At 39.6% G+C, this 16,035-nt stretch overlaps 1 protein-coding gene across 1 annotated transcript in view; it reads right to left on the bottom strand.

The window, feature by feature from the left end:
* Positions 1 to 15,615, bottom strand: part of SMCHD1 (structural maintenance of chromosomes flexible hinge domain containing 1) — a 67,918-nt gene extending 52,303 nt beyond the window's left edge. The window contains exons 1-7 of the mRNA XM_068191229.1: positions 15,261 to 15,615; positions 6,479 to 6,554; positions 5,886 to 6,047; positions 3,158 to 3,240; positions 2,922 to 3,052; positions 1,273 to 1,387; positions 1,001 to 1,120 (exon numbers count right to left, since the gene is read on the bottom strand). Coding sequence (XP_068047330.1) covers positions 1,001 to 1,120; positions 1,273 to 1,387; positions 2,922 to 3,052; positions 3,158 to 3,240; positions 5,886 to 6,047; positions 6,479 to 6,554; positions 15,261 to 15,440 — 867 coding nt within the window. The 5' untranslated portion in view covers positions 15,441 to 15,615. The remainder of the gene's footprint in view (positions 1 to 1,000; positions 1,121 to 1,272; positions 1,388 to 2,921; positions 3,053 to 3,157; positions 3,241 to 5,885; positions 6,048 to 6,478; positions 6,555 to 15,260) is intronic.
* Between the last annotated feature and the right edge of the window lie 420 nt (positions 15,616 to 16,035).

The raw sequence follows: 16,035 nt of genomic DNA, 5'->3' as shown, positions 1-16,035 counted from the left end.
TTCAGCTACTTTCCTCCAACTTATGCCTGCCAGTTTGTCTTCTACTTTATATCATCCAACCTTTCTCTTTAATATCAAGCAGGGAGGGAAAGCATTTGTACCATTTACAATAAAGCAGATTTTGTCTGCTTTTATTTTCAGTTTTTGAGTCTGATATTGTAGAGAGAATAAAAACAAAACTCTGGCAACTCATTTTTTGTTGCAACTCACTGACCCAGAATTGGTATGATAAAAACCTTATTTACCTACTGTTCTTTTCTCGTCCACACAAAACACCAAGAACACTGATATAACCCACCTACAGATATGGCCTCAAGGTCTAACTACCTTGTCCTACACACCACCCATTTTTCCTCCCATCTGCACTCTTAGCTAGATCTTTGCCTCTCCCTCCTTGCCCAAAAATGTCCAAAGAACAGTTGTTTTTCTTAATCTTCCTCCTTATCTTACAGCTTTTTTACTCAGGCTCTTTTTCTTCATGAAAAGCATCAGGACTTTTGAGTTTAGTTTTCAGCTAAACAGTTCATTTCTTTTACAACATTTATGAATATTCATAAAACCAATGGGTTTTGTTGGTCTGGCTGGAGTTTTCTCCCAGGTTAGTCTTACATATTTCTAAACAAGTACAATTTGGTTCCCTAATTTATTCCTTACTGCTTCAAGAGAAAAAATTCATTTTTGTTTCATACACAACAAAAAAATTTGCTGTGCTTAGAAAAGTATTTTTAAGTATTTTTCTTAACCTGACATGTAAAAGTGTAAAGCATTTCTGTCCTTTAACCTTAACTGAAAAGAGGAAAAAGCATCACACAAAAATAAGGCATACATTGTCTTTAGTGCCTTCAAGTTTTTGTTTACTTCTTTTTACACTACAGGGTGCAAATGATTCAATAAGATGAAGATATCCCCAGGTAAGTATTACAGGACTATTACACAGTTAAATCACATTAAGCAGGGAAAGGCTTTAAATTATAAATGTGAGAATCTTAAGGCTATTTACCTTTCTGTTTTGAATGAATCCAGTATATATTGCTTCTTTGTTTTTCTCCTTCTTTTCAAAATCCTCTTTAGAAAGGACAAGTTCATGAACATCCTGAGATGCTGCAGGTTTGCTTATCATCTGATTTTATTAAAGAGAGAGCATTTAAAATCAAAATAAGACTTAAAATTAACATCATAAAATGCTTTAACGCTGTTATTAAAAGTTAGGAAGTAACAATCTGATTGTGTGCAAATATTCTAAAATAAAATTAAAGTCTGACATTGACTTACTCTCGCACACTGTCCCACGAAGAACACTGCTTGCTTGCCTCCAACTCCAAAATATGAGATATCACTATTTAAACTACGAGGCACTGGCAAAGGGCGTACATATCCTGAATGATCACTGAGAATAAGAGTGTCTTCAATAAATTTTTTCAAGACAAAAGTAATTAAAAAACCCAAAGATACTTCTGATCTAAAGCATCTATTAAATTCTTCCTCCTGGCATTTTGTTAAAAAATCCTCCACTTTTTAAAACTGCAACATTAAAATACACGTGCCTAAAATTCTTAATGTACTCTTTTTAAAAGGATGATGATGGAGTAAGTATTTTCCTAATTCATCTTATAAAACATTTCTGCTCCTTCGCACAAACCAAATCTTATTAAATGAAAATGGCTTACAAAGCAAGTCTGATCTTTCTGACAAGCATCCTTTCATAAAAATTCTTTTAAGTCAAAGTGGGAAATAATGCCAACCAACTATTAAACACAGACTTGGAGAGAAAACACATGCTATCAGTAGTGAAATTCCATGTCTTTTAAGTCACATTGAACAGTCTTATCTAGTTTAGGAAAACATTTATTTTTAAATCACAGCAGTCCCAAATGAAAATAAGGTGTAGATGGATGAGATGTAGTAAACTGTGGATTACTACCCATTAAGTGGTAGTAATCCACAGTTTAAATCTGCATTTTAGGAATGCTACATATTTCTGTTACTAAATTCGCCTACAGCAATTTCAAAAAGCAGTAAATTTCTTTACAAATGACCCAGAATCACTTTTTATGCACTTATCTCCAGATGTTTAAAAGACATTGACCTTCTATCTGGAGATGCTTTAAATGCAAAAAAACTTCCCCTCGCTATATTACCACTTCCCACTACCTTTTACACTACCTGCTCATATGACAAGTTAGTTATGACTGAGACTGTAATTCTCATCCTCACATTTACAATCCTAGGCTTAAGGTATTTGAAATGTGACTGAAGTTCAAAAACTGTACATAACTAATTCTGTGGAATTTTATACAAGATTAAGCCTGGCTGTGCAGGTGGAACATCTACTGAGAACAGATTCAAAACTATAAAGTTAATTCATATAAGTAGCAAAACCCACCACAGAACCTCCACTTTCTTCTTTAAATGCAAAACATTTGTTTTGTGTAGCCTGCATCAAAAAAATAGATATTTTCAGGTATAATTTGTAATACACTATATAGAATTAAGATTTGAATAAAAAAAAAAAGAAACTTGAACTAAAACCATGTATCTGTTTATCTGTTATTCCAGTAGCTTAACAGATATTGAATGCATCATTCAATGCACTACTGGAAGGTTTTCAGGTAACAGATGAACACAGTACAAAAATCCCCTGCAGGACATAGCATGCCCATAACTGTATGCAGGCAAGCAAAGGACAGTTTAGAAAAGGTCCCAAGAACAAAAAAGTATTCAGTGTGTCACAATAATAGAAGAGCAGTTTTGTGTCATAAAACTTCTCTACTACCTACTTAGAAAAAGTATGGGTCTATTTATGTAATCATAAAATGACAGGGTTTAGCTAAATGTTGGTATACAGCTATGCCTTAAAAGCATATTTTGTGGACCTTTGCAAAGCTTGCTAATTGTTGTAGAAATATTTAGAACTTGCTAACCTTTCAAAGTCACCTTGTCTTGTAAACTTTGACAATCTATATACAGCCCAGTTGTTAAGCTGTTTAGAAGTCATTCCACTTCCATTATCAATCACAGCAACAGCTGGTTTTCCTTGGGAATCATCAAACAACTGTTTGGGGAAAGACAAACAAACAGCACAAATCAACAAGGAGCAACAGGAAAAAAGAGGATAATGCAAACTACGTCTGAAAATGTTAAAGTATTTTTATCTTACCAATTTTATCTGTATACTCCGAATACCAGTATTTTGAGATGTAGCTGACAGAGAATTGTCAATCAATTCAGCAAGGGCAAATGCTAAAGAAATTGAAGAAAAATAACCCTATTAGTGCTCAGAAAACAGACACCCTCTTAGAGTACTCTTTTCTAAGCAATTAGGATAACACATTACCTAAACACAGACAAGACCTAAGCCCTGTCAGAACAATCAAAATCACACAACATCTTGTTTAAAAAATAAAATAGCTTTTGTACATGTACTTTATGATTTGTTTAATCACTGAATCTCTCACATCTCTTATTGGTAAAATCACAATTATTAGAGAGAACAACGATAAATGTCTCCTTACCAAAAGACAGACTTGTCCCTTTCACAGTTAGAAATTATTTTTTATGATTCATATGTGAGTCAAAAGCAAATTAAAAATGGACTTTGACTTGTTAAAATATTGAGGGAAGAATTAATTAACTGAAGAAATCTGAATTGAAATTTTGTGAAACATCTAAAACTACAATGTTAATTGATTATAAAAAACAAAGAAAATTGTAGAAACAGTTGAAAGATTTCAGTGAATGGTAAATACAACCAAATTTTTGTCAGATCCATGGCAATACACAGCACAAATAGTCAGGCAAACTGATTGCACAAATTTGTTGTTTCTAACCATTAATGTTTGGAGGAATTACCTAATTAAAGTAAAACTACCTAAGTTTACTGGAAAATTGCATTTAATCTTAAAAAAATACATCAAATTCTGATTAATTCAATCTGACTGACCAGTCTTAGTGAACAGTCATTTCCATTCAGTCTCTCTAAAAAGAAAACCTTATTTCCTACAATTTGCAGAGTTCTTCAGAATGCTACAGTGAAATTTACACTGGCCACACACTTCAGATATGTAAAAGAAAACCCTTGAGTATTAGTGGAACACAACAACACTGAAGCACTTGGCATTTTCCCTCAAGCTGTTATCAAAGTATAAAAACAGTTCTGCACTTTTTTGCAACTTTCTTCATTGCAAACAGAGTAGTTGAGCATCAGTTATGTGATCCATATTTACTATTCCATATCAAAGAACAACAGTCCTTCATCAACACTCAAAATTGGTTAGGCATTGCCCTTAGAGATGTCGTATATAAGAAGCATCAGCTGCATTACACTTATGCAGGCTCAAAACTGCAATTTGCTGCCAGTGAAAACTTAGGCAAAAAATTGTTTAGTACTTCAGTCTTCTCCATGTCAGTTGCCACTAGACCTCCTCACGTTGCATTTCATTTATTTAGGATGCAACTTCTTTTGTCATCCTTTTCTAATGTATCTGTAAAACCCTTATTATTCCTCCTCACATCCCTTGCCAAATTTGCTCCATCTGTGCCTTAGAGTTCCTGATCTCATCTGTACATTCCCAGGCAATAACCCTATATTATCTCAGTATTCATGACCCATAGGTGCTTCCACCACCTATGCAATTCCCTCTTGTGTTTTAGTTTGACCAGGTCTTTACTCAGCCATGCTATTCTCCTGCCTTCTACACCCAGTTTCTTCCACATAGAAATCAATAGTTCCTGCGCTCTAAAAAAGTCTAAGTAACTGCAAGCACTCCTCTACTCCTTTTTCCCCAAGGGTGTTTCCCGGTGTCCTATGCACCACACCCTTTCACAACTGAATGGTCTTTTCCTAAGGTTTAGAGTCCTTACAATACTTTGCCTATTTTACCAAATTCCACCAGGGTGTGGTCACTACAGACCAGGCCCAGCTTGGCCTTTCCAGTCGGTTTCTGTGTGTTGGAAAGCAAGGGGTCCACGAATGGCTGCTGGCAGGAATAAAGCACAGATCTCTACAGAATGCTGCCTCTGCGTGGCCTTACACAGCCGTTCCTGTGCACAGGGATAGATGTACCACTGACCCAACAGTACCACCAAACCCGAAACAAAACAGTGCCTTTGCTGGGGCACGGAACAAATGATGTGCACAAAGAGGAAAGGGGAAAGACTGGTCCTCAAAAATAACAGCTGCTATTTATAAACATTTTTGATATTGTTTTAAAACAACAGGAATGGTATCATGCTTGATTCTTGATTTTTTTTTTGCATTTTCTGTGCAATTTTGAACCTGCTGTACCTATGCAGTACATAGTACTTAGAAGGTAATCACAGCCACAGACAGTATTTTCAAAGAAGCCATAAACAGAAAGTAATTTCTTCAATAAAACAATACAAAATGCTGGTTACATATTTCACCACTTAGATAAAAACTAATTAAAGCAGCATCTTTTTAAAGAAATACTTGCTCTTGTTGGTAAGTTAAGCCCTATGGCACCCCAGATGGGAGGGCACACAAAATTCTACAGTAGCTCACACAAAAACTGTTCATGAAATTCAAACAAAGTCTACAGTTCAGTACAAGAGACAAAAACCTGATAACACAAATGCTGACCCATCTGAACGACACACAAGATTATTCAGGCTGAAGTTATTTTACTTCTAAAATACTCAAACTTCTTGAACAAGTATTTGAGAAGGTACGTCTATAAATCTGGATTCTTAGGTGGCTACTTTTAATATTTTTTACAAGAAAAATTTGTATGAAGAATATGGTTAATTTTTCTTTCACGGTTAAGACTATTTTTTCTTAGCAGCTATAATTATAAGCTGAATTGCTCACAACCACATTATATTCATATAAACATCATTTACACAAGATTACTTTTGCAGGTACTTACGCAAAGGATTTTGGCCCTCGCTGGCATAGTACTCGTACATGCCACTTTTAACAAGTGTGTCGTAGTGGGGCAGAAAGTCGATTCGTTCCTTGGTTGCCAAAAGCAACATTTGATCAACTGACTGTAGCAGATATAAAGTAATTCCATCATGAACAAGGTTGCCTGCAGTGAAGGTGAAACATAAAGCACATTGAAGAGCACTGCATCAGGCTTTCAAAATAAGAATGGGCTTAGCCACAGGTAATCTGTGTCTTGTCCTAGGCATTACCTGTTCAGCATTTAACAACAACAATTAAATTAATACCTTTTTACATTTCCAAGCTTTATAATGCAAGTTTTCTCAGGTGACAGCTACATACATATCATTTTTATCTATCATTTACAGACTGTGTGACAGAAGATACTTAGTATAACTGTCATCATATGAACTCATCAAAAACATGATTGTTAAAGTAATTTTTTAACAATTTTTGGCAAACTATTACAGGATTTGTACTTTCAGTTAATTACTGTATGTCACAGAGCACAGTTATGGGACCTTTAGGATCAATATAAGAAATAACTGTAATTATTTTGCCATCTAAGATACTTACTGAAGTTATCTTCTGTAATTTCCTTCCTATTTGTTGTGGTGATAACAAAGGTTTCATCGGAAGGTATGCCAAATGCCTATAAAAATTGAAGGTTATTTAGTTATGATAACTAAGTAGTCCAAAAACTATTCAGATACATTATAACAAAAAAAGTCAGTCTATCTATTTTGTCACAAGCTATTGATGAGTAATCACATAATCTCTTAGAACACAGTTGAATTTAGGACCACTTGTTTTCTCAATTCAGCGAAATCTGTCCATACTAGGGTGGTTTGTTCTTTTACGTGCATAAAATAAATATATGCTCTAGTGAGCAAGAGGAATTTTAAGGAAGAAGAACTGTCTTATAGATAATTCCCTTTAGGGCAGAGGAAAGAGACTGTGAAACTACAACAGCAATTGGTATTATCTAGAGGGTGTCCCTTATTTAACTGCACTCGTGAGACACCAAACCAGTCTAATATTTCTTAATGTTGGATATTAAAGTCTTTGTTCTTCAGTTATATCATACACCTAAAAAAATAATAAAGATTTCTTTCAGAAAAATTCTTTCCTGTTAAAACACTTAAGTTTATTTTTCTGAACCTAAATAATCTTTGCTACTTTGATGTCTTCTTTTGAATGTGTTTACTGTAGCTTTAGACTTTTTATCCTGCTTTTTACATGCATTTAAGTGCTTCTAGTTTTACTTTCATTTTTGCACCCTGACATCCAACACTAATCTATTTCTGAAAAGAGATTAGACCTTCTCCTGCCTTTCCAGTCTTTGAAACTCAAGTAGAAGTCAACCCTGGTCTCATCAAACTCCCATCAACCCAGTCAGTCCTGCAGTGACAACTCCGACAGGTACTTTATGCACTTTCAGCCAGATTTTTTCCCTGAAGGAAGTTCTAGCATTCTCTGCAGCAGCTTGCCCTCATAATTTCCCACATCTCTCTTTCCATCCCTATTGCTCAGCCTCATGAAAATATTTTTAAACACTACTTATGGGTTCATTAAGAGCCTACTTTCCATATTTCAGTTACTTTCTCCTTGTGACCACATTAAAGTTACAGTTACTATGCACCAGCAAAATTAGAAAAAATGTTGAATTTCTCATAGTACTTGGTGCAAGTGAAACAAATGCAGATGGACACAGAGACTGATATTCACACTTAATAATCTGGAGTAATACTTCTTAACTCTTCTGAATTCAGATCACTTCAATTTTACCTCTCACATTACATAAATTTCCATATAGCAAATCTGTACAGGAAAAACTATAAAATTGCTCAGAGCAAGAAAAGTAAGCATTAAAATACATGGATTTTAGAAAGCTAATATCCTACTGTGCCATTCGTCAGTGGTTAATATAGAGAAACTGTAGAGTTTTACATTTGAAAGCATAGACAAGCATCTTTCCCTCCAGCTATACCTACAGCTTCCTCAAGTTTTCTCAATCTCCCAAAGGCTCTTCTGCTCTCACACCCTTACCAAGAGTGAAGTATTTACTTTAAGGCAGTAAGAAGTTAGGATCAGCTAGTGCACGTACAAGACAGCAGCCTGCTACAGAGCAGGGGCAGCCTCATCCTTCTGGTCCTCTCCCCCATTCCACAGGAGAGCCTCAACTAAACCAACCCCAACAGCCTGGCAGGCTATGCTTTAATTTCCCGGGTGAACCCAGCATTTCAGTGTCCACTGGCAGCAGGTCCTTTCCATTTCACAAGCTACTAGGCAGATACACAGACCAAGTCTGGCAGTCTGGACTGCAGATTACTATTTTTTCTTGTCCATGACACCATTTAACAGGCCATATCCTTTGTAAACTTTGGGGATTACTCTGTTTGAATGCTTCACTTTGTAATATAAGACTTACTTGTTTTACTTCCTCCCTCCTTCTATCCTAACCTATCTTGGTTATCTTAGTACCTGTCTCTTCCCACTATACCAGGTAGCAGTGATGCAGCTGCACAGCTGTGCCAGTATGTGGATCTGACTGCCAGAACGAGAAGCTGCTGGTCATTCCTGAATTAAAGTGAACCTACTGGGCAATTTACTTGTACAGTTGGTGATTTTCATTCAGTTCTGACAGACAATATTTGGTCAAATATTTAATTTCTCAGTAAGATTTGTGCATGTAAGAGATATAACGATGTATTTTGTTGGTTAAGAAGTTCAGGTTTCACTGCCATGTCTTTTTCAGCCCAGCATGGTGCCCTTTTCCAAATAAGTACCAAAGATGCACACAACTCAGTTTGGTAAGATTCATAAGACAACCCAGAAGCACATTCATATGATAAATCTGTGAGTTATTCTATGATAATCCAGACACACAACCATGATGAAGCTTGCATTGTCATCAAAATCTTCAAGAGTACAATCACTATGCTCAGAAATGCCTCTGCACATTTACAGTGAAAGCATGTTTGGAGGCTACTGTGTTCAAACAACCAAGTGAAAGCTTTTATCTTTTTGTATACAAAAGAAGAGATGCTTGGGAAAAAAACAAAGACAAGCTTCAAATAAATCCACAAGCTAGAAAAGGCAGACATGAAAAGGCAAGAATCCCTAAACTGCTGGTTACATATTATTGCTACATGCAAATGCAAGACTTAAAATGGTACAAAGATGAATTGTTATTTGCATAGAGAAGAGAAAAATTACACCTAAAGCCTACAAAGTATAGGTTATGTCAACAAATTGAATTTTTTAATATTCTGGGAAAACAACCATAGCTGTTGACTGAAAACCAAATTAGTTGCTAAACCACACTTGGAAGCATGCTGAATGTATGCTGCCAGGCTTTGATGTTTGAGAGCTGTAGGGGTGACCTGTGTGAGAAGAGACAATCAATGGCCCTGAGACAGCCATAGCCAGTTCCAGACAGCTCTCAAGTCCATGAAAATAACTCACTCCTCACCCAAATTTCCACCAGAGCACATGGTGCTACGGCTCTAACTTATCAGGGAAGAAATAGAAGAGACAAATGAGAAGCAACAGAGGAGATGCATGAGGAGACATTGCCAGGAACAGACCCATTGAAAGGATGTTCTCCACACCAGAGCAGGGAGGGTCCCAAAGGCACTGAGGCCCATGGAGGACCCATGTCAGGGCACAGAATTTCCTGTCTCTGTCCTCCTGCTCCCATGGAGCTGAGACCTATGGCAATTCATCACAGCAGGAAAACAAACAGTGAGAGCAGTAGAATAAAGCTCTGTACATGGCCTGACATCTCACACCACCTGTTACCTAACCAAAGGAACTGGGATTGACCATGAGATGTGCATTGGAAGAACAAGGATAAATTAGACTAGGAATGGGGAAAGAATGATGTATGACATAAGGTAAGTTTGGAAAAGGGGAAGGAAAGGCATCACTTCTCTAAGTGATTAATTTCCCCCACAATCAATCATAAGAAGTTTGTGATTGATGATCACAAAAGAAAAAAACAAAATCCCTGAGTTTAGCCTGTTTTGCACACAGCAGGATATCAGTTCTTAAACCCATGGAATGATGCAGAAGCAAAAAAGCTGCCTGTATAAACAAGAAAAATACCCTCCTTGTAACTGGAGGATCAGTCTGGAGCACCACCTATGTTTCATGATAAATAAAGTTAATAGCTCTCAATTTGCTAGGAGATGTTTATGACATGAGATTAATATAATGCTAAAGGAGTCTGAGACAATGTCATATGCCCAAGAAGCTTTCAGTAGAGCACTTCACAGATATAACACATGATAGTGTGAATGAACTGTGGTATCTTTAACCTTTAAATATGAATCAAGAAGCAAGGTTATAAACTAAGAAAACCTGACAAACCTCAAAACAAAACACAGCCCCTCAAACCACTGATAACTCCTCAGCAGTTCACACTCCTTCAAATAGGCTTCTGTTTCTTTTCTCTTTCACATATTAGCACAAAAGCTCAAAAGTTTTACTGCCACTTGATCTACACCAGCAGAGCAAGTCTTACCTGGCTACTGAGCCAACTAAAACATTCATCATGAAGTCAACACAGATTTTGCCTCTGGATTAACTATCTGCCTTGGAAAAGGTGTTCAAAGAGCAAATATTTAACTTTGTGTGTGTACCACCACATCTTGCAGTCACATGAATAGGCTTGAGCTGGTAAGTAAAGGAGAGATAACATGCTGTAAAGACAGAGTCATTGGCCTGCTTCCTCTGGTCCTCCTGGTGGTGACTTTTACAACTGAAGGAATAACACTCTCCAACATGACAAAAGTAGAACAGTGAAGACAAAACTATAATATCTTCAGAAAAGACGTTTAACCCCTTGGAATCCAAGCCCTTCCAACACAATTGTTCCCTACAATATGCAACTTCTGAATCCTTAAAATTCTGCATCCTCCTACCATAACCAATCCAACCAAGCAGACAGCACATGAGAATAATGAGAATAAATGGCCTCAGAGCTTGGTGATGCAGCCAAGGGATAACAGAGACATAACATTTATGGATAGTCACCTTCTACAGCCAAGAAGTATCTTTTCTGACTACTACAACTGTATCGCCAATGCAAACCTCTAAAGGGGAACCTGAACTGTATTAGTTAAACGTAAAGAAATCTGATAATGTCATTTTCAATGCTGTTCTTCATAGTTATACACTTAGCTACCCAGCATGGCAAAAGGCAATATAGATTTTTCAGTATTTCAAATTGATCCAGCAGCTCCTTTACAAAAACTTGTCCAGGAATCTGAAAAAATGAAGCTAAGAGCCACATCCAAACACTGAGAAGCCTGTAGCCTTCTGTAATTTTGCACTGATTAACTGAATATCCCATGTCATTTACCAAATTATCATCTGAAAGACATGCATTTATCAGTTAACTAGCCCACTTAATGAAGATTTATCAGTCCAAATTGAGAGAAATCTCTTACATCAACAAATGGATGAAATGACAGTACACATTTAATGGAAACTACTTCATTCTCAAATACCAGATTTTCAAGCCAAGAACTGTCTTTTGTATCATCTCTCTCAATTATTCATATAATTATATAATATTAAGGTAAGTAATAGAAGTAGCAAATATGAAAACTAAAATATAAAAAGATTGAGTGGAGACCTGGCCAGAAGTAAATGAGAACAACTGTATGTGCCTCGTAAGAATGCTAATCAAATAATTTTTTTCAATCCACTGTTAAGACATTTCTCAACATGATGACAACTTGCTGAGGATTTCTTAGTGAGGATCTGGGACTAATCACTCATGGTAGCAGGGCAAGGATGATAAGTCATCTCTAATCATAATCCAAATGAGCTTCCCTAATGTGAGAACACAAACTTATATATAACATCTTTGGACACAAACAGAAAGAGGAATCCAAAAGTCACTAGGAAAGTAGCTGAAATTAAAAATAAAGGCAGAAATTATTTCTAAGCATTTCTTGGAGTTAAAAGCAAAAATTTATATATTACAAAAATACATAGGAGCTCATATCTTCTGGTCAAATGGTTTTTAGAGTCTATCTGCAGACAAATGCTAACAATGAACACTAATGCTCTAAAATATTTTCCAAGCATACTTTATTGACAGCACCCTCTCCATCTAAAGAACAAATTACAGAGGATAACATTTGCAGAACTTTAAGATCCTTGTCCTCTGTCATACTTAAAAGCTTCACAACTTTCAGAAGTTCAGTTGATATACTTCTAAATATTTACAAAAAGTAATCAATAAAAGACGTTAAGAAGTTAAGAACTAAGAGTTTAACAGAAACACTTAAACTTTTAAGAAACCTCAAAAACCTATTCTATTACAGAATCTTGTGATACATAGCAATGTTATAAGTATTTCTGGCATCCCTGTCAGCCATGACCACGTGGGAGCACCTCTGCTGCTACAGTCACATCATTCAGTTGCATGACAAATTGCCAATCAAAGTCCATTGAAAGCTGAGCCTGTACTGAGGCTGAGCCACCAGACAGGAGACCTGTGGAAACAACACTGCTGCTGACTCGGTATCTGCCCAATCAAGCAGTCTGACAGTACCTAACAGCTTTAATTGTCTTAAAGTAAATACAACATTCCACTTCACCTTAGTTTGAACCAACTCAAAATCCGCTTAACAAAAGAATCGTTCTTCCTGAGCTTTCCTCACTTTCCTGTCCCGTTTTCAGCACCACAAAGCCAGGAAAGCCTGTCCCAAGCAGCTGAACCCATTCATCACTTTCTCCTGAAAGTAATTAGATGCAAATTTAAAGACGCCAGAAATTGAGAACTTCTGACTACAACACTCAGATAAACACAATTTAAAAAGCTCTTGGAGCACTGAGATGCCAGAACGTTTTTCCAGAAGTCCTAGAACTTGTATATTGTTGGTGTGGGAGACATGAGATAGCAAACATCCCAACCCTCTGCCCATCCAGTTTTCACTGTACCAACAATTTACAGGTCATGCCAATCCACCTGTCTCAGCATCCTTCCAGAGTCAGACGTCCTACGTGTCAGATGATGAAAGCTCCAAAGTGCAAAGAGTCATCACACTGAAACTAGCAGTGACAGAGGCATCACCGACTGCACTCACTGATGGTCAACACATTATTGTAGAAGGTTTTTCTTGAAGAGAATGATTAGCTGAGGTTCTTGCTGCATACATTCGTAAGAGCACAGACCCCATTATCCTTAACACCCAAAAAAGCCACCAGGACTGGTGATAAGGCTTGTGATAGTAAACATACTAAAGAAACTATACTTGAAAATTTTATTTTCATAGGCAGCACATTCAAACACAGCAAGGTCTGCTTTGCAGCACCAGGTTTCTCAAACGCTCTGCTACCCATGTGAGAAGTCTGCCTAACAGCATTAAGGTACCGACTTCAAACAAAAAAATCTCTCAAGTAAAAAAATCCCCGAAGCTGTTTGCATGCGAGATCTGTCACAGCTGGCGATGATGGCTTATTTCTTCATTAAATTGCAAATATGCCAAAAGCTCTGTGAACTACTGATAACCATGAGGATGCAGGGAAACATTAAGTCACTGAAGTGTACAGTATATGCTAAAAAAACCAGAAAAGACAGACTCCGTTCTAGAACAAATTGTAAATTAGTGTTAAACTCAGCCCATTGATTAATTACAAAATCTAAGAGAAAAGAGGGTTCATCATCTACATAGTTGCCTTGACTACTGAAAATATTTAACAGTCTTGCAACTCATCTGCTAGGTACAGTTGTATCTATTATGACAATTCTTGGAGAAAATTATGTAACACTCATAAATTACTCATAGGAGATACAAACTCTTGGAAGATCACGAACTCACCCCACTGTCTAGCTTCTCAGAACGTTTCACTGTAGTGTATTCATTTCTTTATTGGGCACTGATCAGACAAAGGAATGCGCTAACACTCCATAATCCCTTCATTTATGAGTACAGAATCACAGAATCAAAAAGGCTGGAAAAGAATTCCAAGTCCAACCTCGACTGAATAACATCATACTCTCTATCACATCATATCACAAAGTGCCACCTGTACTCCTTTTTTGGACACTTCTAGGGAAGATGACTCAGCCTTAAGATTCAGTGCCCCTACTGGATCATAGCTATGCCATTTTGGACAAAGAACTCGGCAAGGAGGAGGCAATTACAGGTGACAGCTATCCCGACTGACATTAGCAATTCAAAGCTTCCATCACAGTAGGCAGCCATTACATTAAACACTGTCCAGATATAGAACAATTTATACACTACTTATTTAGTTATTTTTTCTCAATAAATATTTTGTCTGTATCTTATATATAATTATTATCACATATAATTAATTATATATTTCATCATGCTATAGTTGTATTACATATAAAAGTGATACTTGGAAGTACTTGTATTGTTCATAAATAATCGATATTTTTATAAAATTCAGAAATAATTCTATTTATTCAAATGTAAAACGGTATTTATTATATCCCATCTATATGTAAAAATAGAATTTACATGCTAGAAAACTAAGTGCAAATTATACTGGATAAAGCAACTAAAATTAAATTTTTTATCAGACTAAATTAGTACAGAAATTCAGAGCTGATTTTCCTGCGCATTTCACACAGTAAAACATGCAGGCAGCTAACAGGTTTATGACAGTCACCACTCGCTCAGAAAACGAAACCACGACAGAAACGGGCGATGCCTACTGGCAGCGCCAGCAAACAGCCCGTACGAGGAAAACAATCTCCACCTCCCCGAGCTGTGAAGACTGATTAAGTTTCGTTTCGCGTTACGACAGAGAAAAAATCCGAAAGGACACGCGACAGGGCAAAGGCGCCGCCAGACACGGAATTTAAATGGCAGCCACCGCTGCGGACGGGAAACGACGCTCATCGCCAACACCTTGGACAGCAGAAACAGAGCCACAGAACCATTTAGGCTGGAAGAGATCTCTGAGACCCCCGAGCCGGCGCTGGGACCGAACACCAACCACTGCGTCAGCTACGAACGCCCTCCGGAGCGCGGCACCGCGCCCTCCGCCGCCGCTCCCCGCGCGGGGGCGCTCGGGGGCCGCCCGCTGCCTTCCCGCCCGCCGCCAGGGGCTGCTCCCGCCGCCGCCCCGCGCCGGCCTCTCGGCGCAGGGGAGAAAGGCGACGGTGACGGGGCGGCCGCGGTCTCTCCTCCATGGCCGCCCACCTGTCCCGGGAACAAAGTTGGCGCGCAGGCGGCGGGAGCGGCGCCCCCCGAGCGGGCTGTGACACCCCCGCCCCGCTCCGGTCGGCCCCCAGCCCCAGCACCGCGGGCACAGAACCTCACTCGTGCAACACCGCCACCGCCGCGTCCGCCCTGCCGCGTACCTGGCAGACGGCGCTGCGGAAAGCGCGGTAGTTGTCCTTGCCGTAGCTGAGCACTTTTTCGTCTGGGTCCGCCTGCTCCCGGCGCCGGTCGAAGAGGAACACGGTGCGGTCCCCGTTGCCGCAAGGGGTCAGCAGCGCCGGCCTGCGAGGTGCGCGGCTGCCTCCCGCCGTTGCTGCCATGTTGGGGAGCTGAGGAGACTGAAACCGTCCCGCAACGATGGCGGCAGCGACGGCTCCTGCTGCCGGGCCCGCCAGCGCCCCCGCCCGGCAAAATACGTCCCGGCCGGGGAAGGAGGAGGCGGAGCCGGCCCGGAAGCCGGGGAAGGAGGCGCCGTGGAGGCCCGGAAGGAGACGGTGGGAGGGAGGGAAAAAGACAGAGAAAGCGGCGGCTGTGCTGGCGGCGGTGCGGGGTGCTGCGAGGGGGCGCTGGGCAGGCGGGTGGGAAGGGCCTGGAAACAAAAGCGCTGCGACCTCGGAATGAGTTAGCGCCCTCCGCCTCGCGCCACTTCCGCCGCCGGGTGGGGCAGGATCGGGATCGGGATCGGGATCGGGATCGGGATCGGGATCGGCATCCTCGCCGCAGAAAGCGCAGGCGGGCTGGCCATGGGAGCGCGTGGTGCGGCCGCGCCGCCGCCCGCCGGCCGTCGCGCGCGGTGCGGGCGGTGGCTCGGCCCCCGCGGCGAGAGCGGGACTGGCAGGCGCGTCCCCGGCGCGGTGCGGGCGGCGGCCGGGGAGGGACCAGAGGTGTGAAGTCACGGTTCGTCTGCCTTAAAAC

The sequence above is a fragment of the Anomalospiza imberbis genome, chromosome 1 (assembly GCF_031753505.1).
Source record: "Anomalospiza imberbis isolate Cuckoo-Finch-1a 21T00152 chromosome 1, ASM3175350v1, whole genome shotgun sequence".
NCBI classification, from domain to species: Eukaryota; Metazoa; Chordata; class Aves; order Passeriformes; family Viduidae; genus Anomalospiza; species Anomalospiza imberbis.
This window is presented reverse-complemented; position numbering and strand designations above follow the sequence as displayed.